This window comes from Musca autumnalis, unplaced genomic scaffold, assembly GCF_047663935.1.
Source record: "Musca autumnalis isolate F117 unplaced genomic scaffold, ASM4766393v1 scaffold_5, whole genome shotgun sequence".
Classification (NCBI taxonomy): domain Eukaryota; kingdom Metazoa; phylum Arthropoda; class Insecta; order Diptera; family Muscidae; genus Musca; species Musca autumnalis.
Genome location: NW_027412088.1, coordinates 91,901,292 through 91,919,189, shown reverse-complemented (window position 1 = coordinate 91,919,189; position 17,898 = coordinate 91,901,292). Strand labels below are relative to the sequence as shown.

General features: G+C 33.0%; 1 protein-coding gene across 5 annotated transcripts in view; it reads right to left on the bottom strand.

Moving 5' to 3' along the window:
• Positions 1-12,495, bottom strand: part of LOC141387489 (uncharacterized) — a 120,781-nt gene extending 108,286 nt beyond the window's left edge. For 2 of the 5 annotated variants that reach the window (XM_073957331.1, XM_073957336.1), the window contains exons 1-2: positions 12,296-12,495; positions 2,344-3,019 (exon numbers count right to left, since the gene is read on the bottom strand). In XM_073957331.1, the coding sequence (XP_073813432.1) occupies positions 2,344-2,464 (121 nt within the window). In that variant the 5' untranslated portion in view covers positions 2,465-3,019; positions 12,296-12,495. The remainder of the gene's footprint in view (positions 1-2,343; positions 3,020-12,295) is intronic. The other 3 variants (XM_073957333.1, XM_073957334.1, XM_073957335.1) reach the window with 3 other exon arrangements.
• Positions 12,496-17,898: the final 5,403 nt, after the last annotated feature.

The following is a 17,898-nucleotide window of genomic DNA, read 5'->3' as shown; positions in this document are numbered from 1 at the left end:
CTGCTCTCGAATCGCTAAAAGTTTCATCAGGGGCAAATCCATACTTCCTGAGAAAATAGCCTGAAAGTTGCAAAAAAAACCATATTACACCGTGTGTAGTGTTTGGAACGCAAAAAACTCTCGAACGGATCAACCGATTCGGTCCAAAATTTGGCCTTCGTAATATTTAGTCCAAACATAGTTTAAGTTCGAACATAAGCCATATCGGTCCACTCCTGCAGGTACCTCCCCCACAAAAGTTAAAAAATGTTCGGAAAAATTGTTCGCACTATAACTCTTGAGGGTAGTGACCGATTTGGTCTAAACTTTACACATCCTAATATATACATATCTACCAGATGTAGATCACGTTCGTTCCACTCCTATGGGTACCTATCACAAAAAATTACGGATAAGTTTACTTTAAGACCTGCTCTCGAATCACTTTGTCTTTATACCTTCAGCATTTTTGCTAACGAGGGTATATACACTTTCATACGGACAAAATGTGCCTCATCGAAATAATGGTTTTAGACCCCAATTATGTTTGGACGAAATGTGTTTCAGACAATTTGGAGTCGATTGAGCAATGTCCGTCCGTCTGTCTGTCTGTCTGGCTGGTGCGCACGATAACTCTCGAACGGATCAACCGATTCGGTCCAAAAGTTGGCTTTCGTAATATTTTGTCCACACATAGTTTAAGTTCGAAGATGGGTTATATTGGTCCACTCCTTCCGGTACCTCCCCCCCAAAAGTTCGAAAATGTTCAGAAAATTTGTACGTACGATAACTCTTGAAGGGAGTAACCGATTGGTGTAAAAACCCCCTATGGCGCCATATACAGTGGCTGGAGACACACTTCGTTAATATTCAATCCATTCCTTTAGGTATCTCCTTCGCAAAACTTCTGATCTTTAATCCTAATCAACATTTTTGTCGGTTCATACGCCCAACATTTTTAAAACTACCTAAATACATACGTTCTTTGAAAAAAAAATTGTTTTCAGTATTCACAGGCTGAGGGTATATCTCTGCCGGCAAAGTCGACCGATAATTTTTTACTTGTTGTTTTTTTTTTTGAAGCAACTTGCATTCGCTGCCTCAATTACGACGGTAAAAGTTTTTTTAGGGGCAAGTCCATACTTCTTGAGAAAACAGCCCGAAAGTTGTAAAAAAACCGTATGGCACCATATGTAGTGGCTGAAGAGAACGATTACTCTCTAACTAACCGATTTGGCCCAAAATTTGGCCTTCCTGATGTTTTGTCATAATTTCAGTTCGAAGATAGGCAATACCGGTCCACAACTTCCGGTAGTTCCCCCGTATATTTAAAAAATGTCACTTAAATGGTATGCACAATATCTCTTAAAGAAATTGGTTCCAAAGTTTGGATCTCCTAATATTTTGTTCAAATTAATTTAACTTCTAAAAGTTCAACATTTGTGTCTAAGTTCAACATTTGTGTCTAAGTATAGTTTAAAGTCTGTTCGTAGTTCCTTTGGAAATGTATGCGATGCTGTTCGTTGTCGTCCTGGTTACAACGGGCGCGATATCTATCGAAAAGGTATGACTCCCAAAATAATATCCACTTCCATAATGTTCTATGTTGGTACATTCCTTTAAGTACCTCCGCTGCAACACTTTTGAACTTTAATCCTAATCTATATTTTCGTCGGCAAGCTCAAATGTCCAAAAAAGGCCACAAAATAATGAAAAGACCATAAATACATTCGATCTGAAAGTTTCAATTCACATAGGTATATTTCTGTCGGCAAAGCCGACTGATATTTTTCTACCTGTTTTTACATAAAATAGTTATCTGTTTAACTATGTGCCGATTTTTTCTGCAAGAGCTCAATGGACTTAAGATCTAGAAATTACAATGAAGGATCCAAGATACTTAGGAGTAAAATATGGCAACATGTTATTTATAAATATGGGCGAACCCTTCAGATCCTTGCCCATGTATTATACATATGTACCTTTGGTATTATCCCATATTTCTACACTAGGGTCTATAATATCCTGTTAATATGATTGGAAGATATTGTTCTCTTATCCTTGAACACTATCAAACTATTTATCCAAACCCCGTTATGAGAATTCAAATCCGATTTAAACCACGCTATTTGTTTATTCGAAACACCATCTGGTATGCGAGAATAACCACCATAGAAACGATCCTAGCTTATTGGGTGGATGTGTGGGACTTCGTTAGATTTAATTTTCAATAAACAAGTAATAAACTTCGCCCAAATTTCTTTTGTTATTGATTCATAATTGCACTATTCGGCCCAAATTTGGAAATGAGTAGGTTTGAACAGTATTAATGAAATGAAAATTAATGAGTTATTTTGTACTTACCATTTCTTGCTGATACCAATTGATTATCCACAGTTAGCGTATTGATGGTGGGTATTAAAATGGCAAGGGATAATAGTGTCCACATATTGTACGTTATATCCACAGATTTCCAGCGTATCATTTTGTTAATATTTGTTTTAAAACTTTCTAATTTTAGTTACTTTCTTGCTTTTTATATCACTGTTTCTCAAACCAATTCTTATTTTATTTGTTTTTTCGTTAATTTATTTTCTCTTTACAAAAAACTTATTCTGCTAAAGTTGCAGATTATCACCGAGGTGGAAGAAACGCTTAGAACTTTACATCCGTTACTGTTGAATTACAAATTAACAATGAATGGTTAGAATTTGTTCTGTTTTAAGAAGTGAAAAACTGTTTTCTCTTTTTTTCTCCCGAAATAGTGGGAGTTTTTTATTTTTGTTTTATTCTATTCTTTTTCAATTCCACTTTTCTGGCAAAAAATTAAAATACACAATTCGTTTAGACACTTCCGCCAATTGCCGGTTACTGAAAATGAGTTCTAACAACTTTTCACCTTTAAGTTGAATTTTTGTGTGTGAGTTTCTTGTAAAAAGACTCCAAGTTTACTTTTGATATAGTTAACATTAAAAAAAGAATTAAAAATAATTATTTCCACACAAACACACACACAGAAAGCCTTCTCCTCCTCCTCCTGCTAGAAAGAAACTCATTATCAAGAATCCAAAAACAGAAACGAAGAAACAGAAGCCATGCTTGGATGAATGGTTAATTGTATGGCGTTTCAAAAGAAGTAGCAGCGAAAGAACAACAAACAACATCGGATTGAAAGAAATGCTTGAGTGATTTTTTCCTGAGTTGGTATCCAAAATCAAATAAATCTTCTTCGGTATATCTCAACATGGAATAGAAGAAGAACCAATCATTTACTCAATCATTTTGCTTTTAGCTTCGTCTCTCGATAATGTCAAAAAAGGTCAGATCTTGTTCTTCATTAAAATGCAAAAAACCCCTTTTGCTTGTGTTTCTTCTGACTCATTTTGTGATTGTTGCTATTTTTGTAGGTTCTCTATGTTTTGGGGGCACTTTTGCGCCAGCAAAGAAGTTTGACAGTCAATAACCTATTCAGCCAAGCAGTTAAATCGCACAACAACAACAAGAATAGCAATAACGTTATCAGCATTAGATGCCTTTGAACAAAAAGCTATTATTATGATGTCTTTAAAATATCATTAAGGCAGTTTAATATGGGAATGTATGTATGCATGCACACATGTGTGCGTATGTGTGTGTGCGTTTATTAACTACGTCATAAAACCATGTAATGCTTGTATTTGTTTTAATACGGTTTTAATTAAAAAAGTGTTATTATCTGTTACAATAACTTTTTGAATGGATTTTTTGCTATATTACACGCATGAACCATATTTCAAGTTCATCTCTTAAGTCTTTTGATTTGCCTGCAGATATGTCGTTTAGGTTGTTTTTTAAGTTTTTTGAGGTTTAAAAAGTTTTAACACATTAAATATTTTTATTATACCGGTCGATTTATTTAAGCACTTTAGTTGAACCTTATTGGGAATTGGGAGATATAGAAAACTATAATATCAACTTCAGCATCTGGTCAATGCCTAAAGCGAGGTACACACGATCAGTTTTGACTGTCGATTTTTCGGAAATATCGACAAATGTCAAACTGACCACCAACCACAAAATATTTTGTGGTTGCCTCATGACTGATAAAAATGAATGAGCTTGGATGTATCAGGATAGATAATTATTTTCCATTATAGTGGGTGGATTTTCTATATTCATAAACAGGACGGATAAAAAAATATATATAAAAAAAGTTGTTATCGACAGCTGTTTCTGTATCTGTTATCGACAACTGTTTCAATATAGAAAAAGTTGTTATCGACAACTGTTTCTATATAGAAAAAGTTGTTATCGACAACTGTGTCTATATAGAAAAAGTTGTTATCGACAACTGTGTCTATATAGAAAAAGTTGTTATCGACAACTGTTTCTATATAGAAAAAGTTGTTATCGACAACTGTTTCTATATAGAAAAAGTTGTTAGCGACAACTGTTTCTATATAGAAAATTTGTTATCGACAACTGTTTCTATAGAACAAGTTGTTATCGACAACTATTTCTATATAAGAAAAAGTTGTTATCGACAACTATTTCTACATAGAAAAAGATGTTTTCGACAACAGTTTCTATAGAAAAATTTGTTATCGACAACTGTTTCTATAGAAAAGATGTTATCGGTAACTGCCGCTATAGAAAAAGTTGTTATTGACAACTGGTTTTATAGAAAAAGTCGTTATCGACAACTATTTCTATAGAAGAAGTTGTGTTAGACAACAATTTCTACAGAAAAAGTTTTTATCGACAATTATTTCTATTGAAAGCTTGTTATCGACAGATATTTCTATAGAAAAACTTTTTATAAACAACTATTTTTGAAGAAAAAGTTGTTATCGACAACTATTTCTATAGAAAAAGTTGTTATCGATAACTATTTCTATAGAAAGGTTGTTATCGACAACTGGTTTTATAGAAAAAGTTGTTATCGACAAATATTTCCATAGAAAAAGTTGTTATCGACAACTATTTCTATAGAAAAAGTTGTTATCGACAACTATTTCCATGGAATTAGTTGTTATCGACAACTATTTCCATAGAAAATGTTGTTATCGGCAACTATTTCCATAGAAAAAGTTGTTATCGACAACTATTTCTATAAAAAAGGTTGTTATAGACAACTATTTCTACATAAAAAAGTTGTTATCGATAACTGTTTCTATAGAAAAAGTTGTTATAGACAACTATTTCTATAGAAAAAGCTGTTATCGATAACTGTTTCTATAGACAAATTTGTTATCGACAACTGTTTCTATAGAAAACGTTGGTATCGACAACTGTTTCTATAGAAAAGTCGGTATCGACAACTGTTTCTATAGAAAAAGTTGTTATCGACAACTATTTCTATAGAAAAAGTTGTTATCGACAACTATTTCTATAGAAAAAGTTGTTATCGACAACTATTTCTATAGAACAAGTTGTTATCGACAACTATTTCTATAGAACAAGTTGTTATCGACAACTATTTCTATAGAAAAAGTTGTAATCGACAACTATTTCTATAGAAAAAGTTGTTATCGACAACTATTTCTATAGAACAAGCTGTTATCGACAACTATTTCTATACAAAAAGTTGTTATCGACAACTATTTCTATACAAAAAGTTGTTATCGACAACTGTTTCTATATAGAAAAAGTTGTTATCGGCAACTATTTCTGTATAGAAGAAGTTGTTATCGGCAACTGTTTCTATATAGAAAAAGTTGTTATCGACAACTGTTTCTATATAGAAAAAGTTGTTATCGACAAATGTTTCTATATAGAAAAAGTTGTTATCGACAAATGTTTCTATATAGAAAAAGTTGTTATCGACAACTGTTTCTATATAGAAAAAGTTGTTATCGACAACTGTTTCTATATAGAAAATGTTGTTATCGCAACAGTTTCTATATAGAAAAAGTTGTTATCGACAATTGTTTCTATATAGAAAAAGTTGTTACCGACAACTGTTTCTATATAGAAAAAGACGTTATCGACAACTATTTCTATAGAAAAAGTTGTTATCGACAACTCTTTCTATAGAAAAAGTTGTTATCTACAACTATTTCTAAAGAAAAAGTTGTTATCGACAACTATTTCTATAGAGAAAGTTGTTATCGAAAACTATTTCTATAGGAAAAGTTGTTATCGAGAACTATTTCTATAGAACAAGTTGTTACCGACAACTATTTCCATAGAAAAAAGTTGTTATCGACAACTTTTTTTATAGAAAAACTTGTTATCGACAACAATTTCTATAGAAAGAGTTGTTATTGACAACAATTTCTATAGAAAAAGTTGTTATCGACAACTATTTTTATGGAAAAAGTTGTTATCGACAACTATTTCTACAGAAAAAGTTGCTATCAACAAGTTGCTATATATTGAAAACTTTTTATTGACAGCTATTTCTATAGAAAAAGTTGTTATGGACTATAATTTCTAAAAAAAAATGTTATCGACAACTTCTTTTATTAAAAATTTGTTATCGACAGCTAGTTCTTTAGAAAAATTAGTTATCGAAATTTAGAAAATTTTCGTATCGACAACTATTTCTATAGAAAACATTGTAAGTCCCAATTTACATTAGGCGAGTTTACTTGCGGCAATTGTCAGTTTGTGGGTGAGAGAGGGTGTTGAGAGGCAAAGGGTTACCATATACCGCACCTCTCTCTCCAGCAAACTAACAATTGCCGCAAGCAAACTCGCCTAATGTAAATTGGGACTTATGTTCATCCATTTCTATAGAAAAGTTGTTATCGACAACTGTTGTCTTTCAACCCCTATCATTAAGTGCGTTTAGAATGATCCCATAACATTGTTCTAGGCGATTTTCAAGCAAGAATAAAAAAGAAGAACTTCTGAGCCATGTTTCTTTGAACTTGGAATTCTAATTTAGCTATAACAGTTCCCATAAATATTAAATTTTAGTAAAACCCAACGATAATTTAATTTATGTATTTTGTTTTGCAAAAATGACATCAGTTTCAGCATTGCATTAACAAAGAATTATTTATAATAATTAATTTCAACAAAAACTCCACAGTGTTTTAATTAGAAACAACTAAAATAAATCGCAATGAACGCAACAAACTTTTCTCCCAAACATAACAGGGGAAGGACAGACCGATAGCTGGTATTCGCTTTAAGCTGAAATTCCATATTCACAAATAGTTGAAGTGTGGAGAGTCTTTTGTTCTATGTCATCCAACTAGCAACAACAACAATAGTAATATTTCAAGTTTATTATTATGAGTATTTTTGTTGTTGTGGTAGATTTTTTTTGCCAAAAAATAACAAATATTTTAATTAAATGTTTAAAATGAAAAACGATGACGACGACCCCCGAATTTATTTTTCCCCAATTCAAACAACAATTGCTGGTAATGTCATTTAAAACTAAATAAACCTATTATTATGTCAACGTTTGTTGTTGTTGTTTTTTTTTTCTATAAAAATTGATATCCCGCAGATAGACAAAAAAGTATTGCAAACTATAATTCATATTTAACCTCAACCATAACCCCTGTCATAAAATCGGAGTTAAAACTAACTTGCCAAAAAGTCAGGTAAATACTGGTAGCTGGGAAAAGATAAATGAATTATGTACGTATGTAGTTTTGGCCAAATGTTGTTTTTACCCAGCAAACAAATTGTTTAATGTACATATTTTAATAAGTTTGTGTCAAGTCATTGTTGGTGTTGATTCATAATATCCAAAGTAATTGTTTCAATTAAGTTATTAATTAATTTGACGTAGTTTCAAACTAATCGAAAACCATTGAAATTTGTGCAGCTTTTATTTTCCAAATAAAAATATGTCAAATAAAAGACAAATTGTGGGATTTGAAGTGTCCATTGTTCTTCAATTTAAATACTTAATTATTGTTAATAATAAATAATTAAGTTAAATATTGTTCAAAGGTAATTGCATGTAATAGAGTAATATTTAGACTTTAAAATATGGGAAATTGCTGCAATCTTTTGCACCGAACGAAGTTTACTTCCATTAAAAGAAAATGAGATCTTTAAAGATGTCTGCTTGTCAATTTTGGAATTTATATTCGGCAAAGAATTCTGTCTACAGTGCCTGATAATAGAGGAACTGCCAGCCATCGAAGGGGTAAGTATTTGGGTTGAAGAAATGCTTGCTCTCCAACATGGAGCCTAGAATTGTATTGCGATACTATAACTCAATTTTTCGTAACTAGGGATCAAAATAAAGTAGTCGCGGAACATTACCAATAGCAATAGTGATGCCAAATTTTGTTTAAAGTGTTTTGTCGGTAACCTAGGAAGATTTGCTGTATCAAAATATTGGTTTGTATAAATTTTAACAATATTTTTATATGTATTTAAAAACGTTGAAACTTGAGTGAAGCTACACATGGTGCGCCTTAACTAACTTTAAATAAAAAGTACTTATACAAATATGGAAAGTATTTTCGGATTCTGATTTTTCTCATCTATGAACATTGAATGAAAAAATTAAAAAAAAAAAAACAATAAATAAATAAGAAACTAATCGCCGGAAGAATTTTTAAGTAAATCGTGGTCAAAGGTCACATTTTAAGTTTTTATTTGAAAATTTTGCCTATTAGGCGACGGTCATTTTTTATTAATTTTTTAATTAATTTCTCGTTAGAGACGAGCTTACTGACCAAGATGCATTTTGAAAAAGGAAAGCCGACGATACGAACCCACACAATCACCACTGTGTGACATGCATGTTTCGCCTTTGGTTTAGGAAGGCTCCTCAGACACATCGACTGTGGGGCGGCTTCGCTATCCTCTAACTTATTTCCTCTTTCAAATGCAAGTTGTTTTTTTTAAGGGTCATTAGGTTTTGCGCACGTATCTATTTGAGCTAGCAATTGACACTTGGGTATAAAAAGTTTCTTGTTGAAAAACAAGAAATAAGGGAACTGATGAAGACCTGTGGCGAGATCTGAAACTATAGTATTCCCTGCCTTACCCTTGGTAAACATCGCCATTTTTTTTCCACTAATAAATTAAAGTTGTTTTAATAAAATATTAAAACAACGACTATGTGATTAAGCCTGACTATTTTGAAAAACAAAATTTAATTAATAAATGTAAGCCCATCATTAAATATCATTTATAATCTCAAGTATATACAAATAAAATTGAAAATCTTAAAAATGTATTTACAAAAAAATTAAAAATAATTATAAGATTAATAAGTTTCAGTGTTCTATTTTTAAATCCACTAAAAACTTGAAAATGAGTATATAATTAAAATTAAGTAACAGTGTTTTATTTATAAATGCACTTAAAAGTAGAAAATAATTTTTCATGAAACGCTTGCATTTGAATTAAAAGTTGTGACAATATTTTTCCGAAAAACGTCAACTAAATCAGCAAAATATTCTAAACGAAGAATTTTGTCCGACAAATATCGATTTTTAGCATATTAGGTTTGTCTGGTTAACCTAAAATTTGTAACAATTTGTACAAATTGTTGCTGGAAGTAATCTATCAACACAAAAAAGCTTAAAGTTTATACTATGAAGGCGACCCCACAAAAGTTCGAAAATTTTCGGAAAATTTGTGCGCATGATAACCGATTTAGTCCATGCTTTGCACATCCTGAGATTTCTACCAGACTTACATGAGGATATAGACTCAATCGGTCCACTCCTTCGGGTACCTCCCACACAAAATTTCGGAAAAGTTCAGTTTAGGACCATCTCTCGAATCGCTTTGATTTTTGTTGTAACAGCTTGCCCATACTTCCCATACTTCCTGAGAAAATAGCCTGAAAGGTGTAAAAACCCCCATGACACCGTGTGTAGTGGTTGGAGCGCAAGATAACTCTCAAACGGATCCGCCGATTCGGTGCAAAATTTGGTCTTCGTAATATTTTGTCCAAACTTAATTTAAGTTCGATGATAAGCCATATCGGTCCACTCCTTCAGGTACCTCCCCACAAAAGTTCAAAAATGTTCGGAAAAATTGTGCGCACGATAACTCTTGAAGGGAGTGGGCCATACTTTACACATCCTAATATGTCTACCAGATATAGATTGGGTTTGAACATGAACTATATTTGTCAACTCCTTCGGATACCTCCCACATAAAATTTCGAATAAATTCACTTTAAGTTCCGCCCTCGAATCACTTTGATTTCTGTTGAAGCACCTTGCATAAGGTGCCTCCTTTACGACGGCAAGAGTTTTTTTTTCAGAGGCAAGTCCATACTTCTTGAGAAAATAGCCTGAAAGATGCAAAAAAACCCCTATGACACCGTGTGTAGTGGTTGAAGAGCAAGATAAATCTAGAACGGATTAACCTATTTAGTTCAAAATTTGGTCTTCGTCATATTTTGTCCAAACTTATACTTGGTTACATTCGGCGTCGTTTCGTGATTTCCAAGGCGTTTCGTGATTTCGCACGGAATCAAGCAAAATTTATCATGACTTCGCATACAAAAATGAAATCATCTCATTTCGTGATTTCAGCCAAATCAACATCGAAATCACAGTACTCATGATATACAACCCTGTTTTTGCCTAAAAAAGTACCGAAGGTTGCAACACTTTTCACGTATCATAATAAACAAGGTAGATGGCCAATTGCTGCAACAAAAAATTTTAGTATCAAAATTTGTATTCAATGTAAAAAATATTAAATTACTTTGTTACAATGCTATTTTTCATTGTATTCCCGTACTTTTTAATGGTAATGTTAGCAAAAAGAGCTAATTGTCAAAAATTGTTTTCCAATACAAATTTCCAGCAAACATGCCAAAATCAGCATATAAGCCATCGTATACAGATGCCAATAAACATGCTGCTAGTTTCTACCAAATTATTGCAGAATTACTGCAAACTCGATAACCATAGGGGAAACTCTCATCTTGTGAAAGCTCTTTTTAAAGGGGTATTTTATGTAGTTTGTCTCATTGCCATAACTATCCGTGAAAAATCGCATTGAAATTCGCATCAATCCTAGTTTTGGAACATGTTGACGATTTTCAAAATTATATTGACGATTTGACGATTTTTTTGTCGGCAACGCTGACTATGACCCACTAAAGTGACTAGTGGACGCTATATCAATCGAAAAGATATGAACCCCAAAATAAGATCAACTTCCATAATGGACTATGTCGGTCCATTTCTTCAAGTACCTCCTCCGCAACATTTTGAACTTTAATCCTAATCCACATTTTTGTCGGCAAGTTCAAATGTCCAAAAAGAGCCACAAACTTCTGTACGTAGATGAAAGTTTCGATTCATATAGGCTGAGGATATATTAAAATTTTTAACGAAATGTTTTATGGTAGTGGGGAAACGTTGTAACGCTGCAATTTTTCATAAGACAATTTTCTAGTTACCCAAAAAAGACATTTTATGTATTTACATAACTAATTTAGTCAATTTTTAAATATTTTATTTGTTTAATCCCCAATCCCCATTGAGTGACTTGCGATTTAAAACCAAATACGCTATTCCAAAAAAAAACCATTAACTATTCATTGGCACACATTTATATCCGCGTTCATTAATCCCTAATTTCACTTTTTTATAAAACGTTCTGACTTCTGTATTGTATTTTGTTTTTAATATTCATGTTGTAATTGTTGTTGCGATTTAGTTATCTGTTCGCTATATCAAAACATGAATTCAAATGTATTCAATGTTAAATTTATGACAGAAAAAACCAGTGGCTCTCAAAACAAAAGGGCTTAAATTTCACTTTTAATTACAAATATGTATGTGTACGTATGTGTTTATAATATTTGATCCAATGGGGACCAAAAATCGTGACGTCAATAGGTTTTGTTAAAAGTTATTAGTTGAAGATACACTTATCTTCCAAGAAGTCTTCATTAAGAGGTTATTGCTTCTAATTCCATACACAAAGAAAGCTTTTTACATAATTAATTTGAAATAGAAAGAAAATTTAGGCCAAAAGCTTCTGGTCATAACTAATTTGTTTACGCATTTCTCGTGGTTGTTGTTTTGTTGTTGCTTCTGGGTTTATTTTTTGTTAATTTATTAAGTTACGGATACTAGATCAAGAACTAAGTTATGTTGGCCATATTTCTTTAAAATTTATGGCGAGTCAAGGTAAATACACATAAATAACAGCTAACACTGTTGCTGCTGGCATTAATATCCTCAGTCCCCTGTAGATTTTTTGCAATTAGCAAATTTCCAACTTCCGCTTCAATTCATGTGTTCTATATTTTAACGATCTTTTTGTATTTTTTTTATTTTTTGTTTATTTTTTTTTCGAGTATCACGAAAGTGCTGAAAGATCCGACTTTCTTTTTAATTTAATTTCCTTTTTTCACACACACTCTTTAGAATCTTACACTTTATTTTTGCCACGATTTGTTACAATGCGAATGCGTGTTAAGAACGCGTCTCAACAATCCCCTTTCAGAAGGTTGATGGGTTTTTTTTCGGTGTTAGATTTTTTTCTTTTGCTTGTATACCATACCGCACCGTGCCGTACCGTGCGATCGAAACGAAGCGTTTTGCACTCTCAACGGTTGAAATGGTGAATAACGTTAGAAATCGGCAACGGCAAATATTCTGAATAATGATTTAGTTGTACTGCCGCTGTTGTTATTCCCCATTTGAGTCGAAATAGATAAAATGAAATTTTGTTATATTCTTTTTTTTTTTGCGCGTCCCATGATGGCTCGGTTGGTGTTGTTCCCAATCATCATGAGCATCATCGTCAGCATTAGAATGATCATTACCATTAGAAATGTTACCGGCAGCATAATCATCATCACCATCACGGTCGTTGAATCCACTCTTTTTTTGTTTTGTTTTGCTGTGGAGTGACTCTGTCGTCTATCATAACATTGAGTATTGAGATTTCTATAACTTCACCATGGCTGGTGGCTATGCCGATGCTGATTATTTTTATTCACTTTTTACATTATATTTTTCCAGCATTTAGTTTTGTACTCAGCTGAGTTACAAGTGGAAAATAACAATAACAATAATAACAATAAAAAAGTATTTGCAACCAACCACCCATACATGCATCCAACCATTCAATTCATCCTCGTTTAATGAGGCACCAAATGGAAAAAAGTAACACTAGGCCAGACACAATCGTCATCATTATCATCATCATCAGCGGCGGCGGCATTGTGATCGTCACCAAGTAGAGTAGATAATCGACAGCTCCGCTAGATTTGAGTTCATACTCAATTCCTAACTCATTCATTCTGTCAATGAGAAACCAAGTCACCTTTGTGCTGCAGTGGCATTTGAAGAGAAGTTACGTGCAACCTTTAAATAGATAAGTACTTCAATCGTGCCTCTGAAATGAATTTGTTTATGTGTACGACGATGAGTTTGGATTTTATTTATAAGTTTATTAAAACTGTATTCAGATGATTTAATGAGTTGGGGAAATATTCGGGCATAATATATTGATTCTTAGAGTCGTTCACGTTTACAGAAAGAGTCGCCGATATTAACAAACACTTCATGGTAGCAATGATCTTCCATAATAGACGGGAGCTTCAGTTGAAACAAGTAAATAAAAAATAATTAAACAAATTAAGTTACAGTGTTTTATTTATAAATGCACTAAAACTAAAAAATATTTTTTCATGATGGAATCTCTCAAATAAAACGCTTGCCTTTTAATATTGTCACCATTTTTACTTTAAATGCAAGCGTTTTATTTGCGAGATTCCATCATGAAAAATTATTTTCTAGTTTTAGTGTATTTATAAATGAAACACTGTAGTTGTAGTTTGATTATTTCATTTGAAATTCGAAACATTTCAGTTGTAATTTGAGAATTCCATTTGAAATTCGAATTATTTCATTTGTAATTTGAATTTTTTCATTTGTAATTCGAATTATTTCATTTGTAATTCGAATTTTTCTATTTGTAATTTGAATATTTCTATTTGTAAATCGAAGTTTTTAATTTGGAATTTCAAATGAAAAAATTCAAATTACAAATGGAACAATTTGAATTACAAATGAAATAATTCGAATTTTAAATGGAGTTCTCAAATTACAAATTACATGTGAATATGGTGTAGTAATTAAATTTTTTTGACCACTGAGAACCTCATAACCAAATTACAGCCAATTTAGGCCGAAAATGTAGATAAAACATTAAAATGCTTGAAATCGTGTGATACCGTTATATAGAGGCTATACCAAAACCTGGACTTATGTCTAAAATTTTTTGGGGATGTTTCTGTACCATTGGCAACTCCGAATTAGAATTGGACAATTGAACGACCTAGTTCACTATCTAGTTCAATGAACACCGGTCGTGTGTATGAACAAACTGCGTATACTTAATATCACACGTTAGTTTGTATGACGTTACTCATACGTTTTTGAACTAGGACAGTGAAATATGTCGTTCAATTGCCCAACTCTACTCCGAATGCCAATTCAGGCTGAAAATGAAGATAAAACAAGTAAGCAAAGGCTATAGGCGGACCGGGCCGACCATGTGATACCCTACACCACAACCTCTAGGAATTAGCTATGTGCAACCACTTTGCACGCTGAATGTCCGGGTATGATCCCCAAGCCTGGCCACATCAAATCAAACGGTAATGATGCCGATACTTTTTGAGTATTTCAGCCATGAAAAACTTCTCTACAAGTGGCAACTTAGGACTCGCCTTTTGGATTCGGCGATAAAAAATACGTCACAATCAATTGCATAACATGAATCCATTGGTATAAGATAACCCTCCCTTGTCCCTACTGTGATATTTGTGGAGCAATTATATAAATTATACATTTCTAAACAATATGCCAAAATTGGAAATTTCATGCAAGCAGTTTTGTGATTTTTAGGGCATTTCGAAAATAGTTCAATGTGGTTATATACATATTTTATACCGATAGAAATAACTAATAATGAATAGAAATTCAAATAAATTGCATGCAAACAAATTTATAAATCCCAAAATTATTCATATTCAATTACACACATCTAGTAAGATAGTGTAAGTCAGCTCCGCTAACGGTGATATATGTATGTACCTTCAGCATCTGACCAAACAAGAAACAAACACAATAATTATGCCGTATAAAAAAATCTATATATTTTGTATTTTGGCTATGCCAAATCAATTGTAGTAAGCTAGCTTCTGATTTTTGAAAAAGTTTGAGAATTATTTTTGGACCATTATCTCAGGAAGTATGGACTTACTCCGTAAAAATTGTACCGTTGCAATAGGTACCGTGAAAAGAATCTTCTTCAAACAAATCCAATAGATCCAAGACTGGTCCTCAAACTGCACTTTTCCCAAATTTTGTGTAGGAGGTACTCGAAGGACGGTACTGATATAATCCATATTCCAACCTGATACATTATTAAATGAAATAATAGGATGGGCAAAGTTTGGACCAATCAGATTTGCCATTTTAGTTAGGTTTCTTGCTTGTTTTCGGGGTTTCTTGGAATCAAAACGATTCGATAGGACTCTTAAATTTCACTTTTCCAAATTTTGTGTGGGAGGTACTCGAAGGTGTGGACCGATATAGTCTTACAACATCTATATCTGGAAGGAATATTAATATATGGAAAGTTTGGACCAAATCGATTTCGATTCGACAGTTATCGTTCACACAATTTTTCAGAAAATTTTTTAACTTTTGTGGGGGAGGTGCCCGAAGGAAATTAAACTATGTTTGGGCAAAAAAATACGAAGTGCAAAATTTGGTTCGAATCGGTAGATCCGTTTGGGAGTTATCGTGCGCACCAGTCAGCTAGACAGTAAGACAGACAAATGAACGGACAGTGCTAAATCGACTCCAAATTGTTTGAAACGAATTTCGTCCAAACATACTTGGGGTCTAAAACCATTTTTTCGATGGGCACATCTTTGGTCGTATTTTGTATATTTTATATTAACCTAAAGGCTAAGGGTATAAAATAGGGGGCGAAGCGATCCCATGCTGCAATATTTGTATAAAAATTCAATTGGATAACTGAACTGAAAATTTCTCTATCATGATTGAGACAATTTGTAGTATGAGAGGAAATTGTGGTTCTCTACACAAAACCCATTATATATATTAGGCAGTAGGCCAGTTATCTAGCAGACACATTATTGCAATTTGCATCAGGGGAAATATCAGTATTCGTTTTCCCAAATGAAGGCTACTTTGCCGGTATATGCCCTCCAGGAATTAAAAAATGGGCCAAAAATAAAATTTGTATATTTTTTATACAAAAGTAATGGTCCATTTCACCCGCTAAGTAATATCGGATCATCATCCAAAATTGTAGGCATCTTCTTCGACCTAATCCCTTACCTCGTGCAAAATTTCATGACTATTGAGCTATAATTGCGACCTCTAGTGTGTTTTTGATTATACTTCAAGCAAAAAACTGGGTATATTAAGCTGTAACTCTGTTGTCTGAGCACGTAAATCAAAGTAATTGGCATCAATGGAAAGGTCAAGCGTTCCTCTTGCAAGTATAGCTTACTTGCCCGAAATGTCTCTTCCAGGAAAAAAGATATAAGCTGTATATTAAAAATTTTCACAATTTTCACACAAAAGTTGTGGTCCATTAACCCTCTAAATATTATCTGATCGCCATCTCTAATTGCAAGCTTTTTCTTTGTCATATACTCTTACTTTATTTAAATTTTCTAGGCGATTGGACTATTACTGCGACCTACAGAGCAGCTACAAAATCGAATAAAAATTGTGTTTTTGGTCCATTTCACCCGCTAAATATTTCACGATCATCGCCAATTAAAATAGCGATCTATTCTGATGTGAAACCGACCTCCATACCAAGTTTCGTGACGATCGGTCCGTAATTGCGGCCTGGATTTTGATTACAATTTATAATGGACAGACGGACGGACGGACGGACACACATCTCAAAATCGCTTTATCTCGCCGAGATATGAAGATTGGTATACCACATTGGGGGTCTACGACGAATATTTCGCGGTGTTACATGAATTTTTACCAAAACAAACTTATAATACCCTTTCCACATAGTGGTGTAGGGTATAAAAATCAAAATTTATAAAATCGGGTGGTACCGCTATATGGGGGCTATAAGGAAAAATGGACCTATATTGGTTTTGATTTCAATTCATAGATTGTCAACATTTTTAATTTGATTTGGAAAATGAGTTACTAGATTTGAACTAAACGGACACCAAAGCAAGTTAAATAAAACACTGTAAAAAGCATTAAGTTGGGCCGAGCCGAACTTTTTATACCCTCCAAAATAAAGTATTCTGAACTAAAATGGAATAATTAGTTTTCCTTCCTGTCCACAATTTTTGGTGGAGATATTTTTTGACCACGGATACCTCAAATACCTAAATGAGGTCAAAAATATATTTAAACATGTCTTCACCTTTCTATGGGAGCTATACCAAAACATGAACCAATTTTGACAATTTTTGGTGGAGAAGTTTTGTGACCACTGGAAATGTCAAATTTCAAATGTTAAAAAGTAGCTAAAAATTCTCAAAATACCTAAATCCGGGAGGCACAGTTATAAGTATGGGAGCTATACCAAAACATGCACCTATATTTACAACTTTCTTTCGAGAGGTGTTGTGACCGCTAGGAATCTCAAATGACAAGCGAACGAAAATCGGGAGGTACCGTTACGTGAGGGCTTACCAAAACATGGACCTATGCTGACAAATTTTAGTGGAGTGGTGTTGTGACCTCTATAAAACTCTAATGGCAAATGACAGCTAGTTTGATTAAAAATTATAATTTTATTCTTTATAATTATAGTATGAGCAAAATTTATATCATTGCACTCACGACCCAAGGGCTATATGTGGTATATATCTATATATCAACCTGACCCAGGACCGGGCCCTAAACTGGACTTATGTGCATTGTAAACAGGACTACAAGGACTACCTTATGTAAAAATTTCAAAATGATTGTCAAACAACTCTTAAACTGCACAAAGCGATTT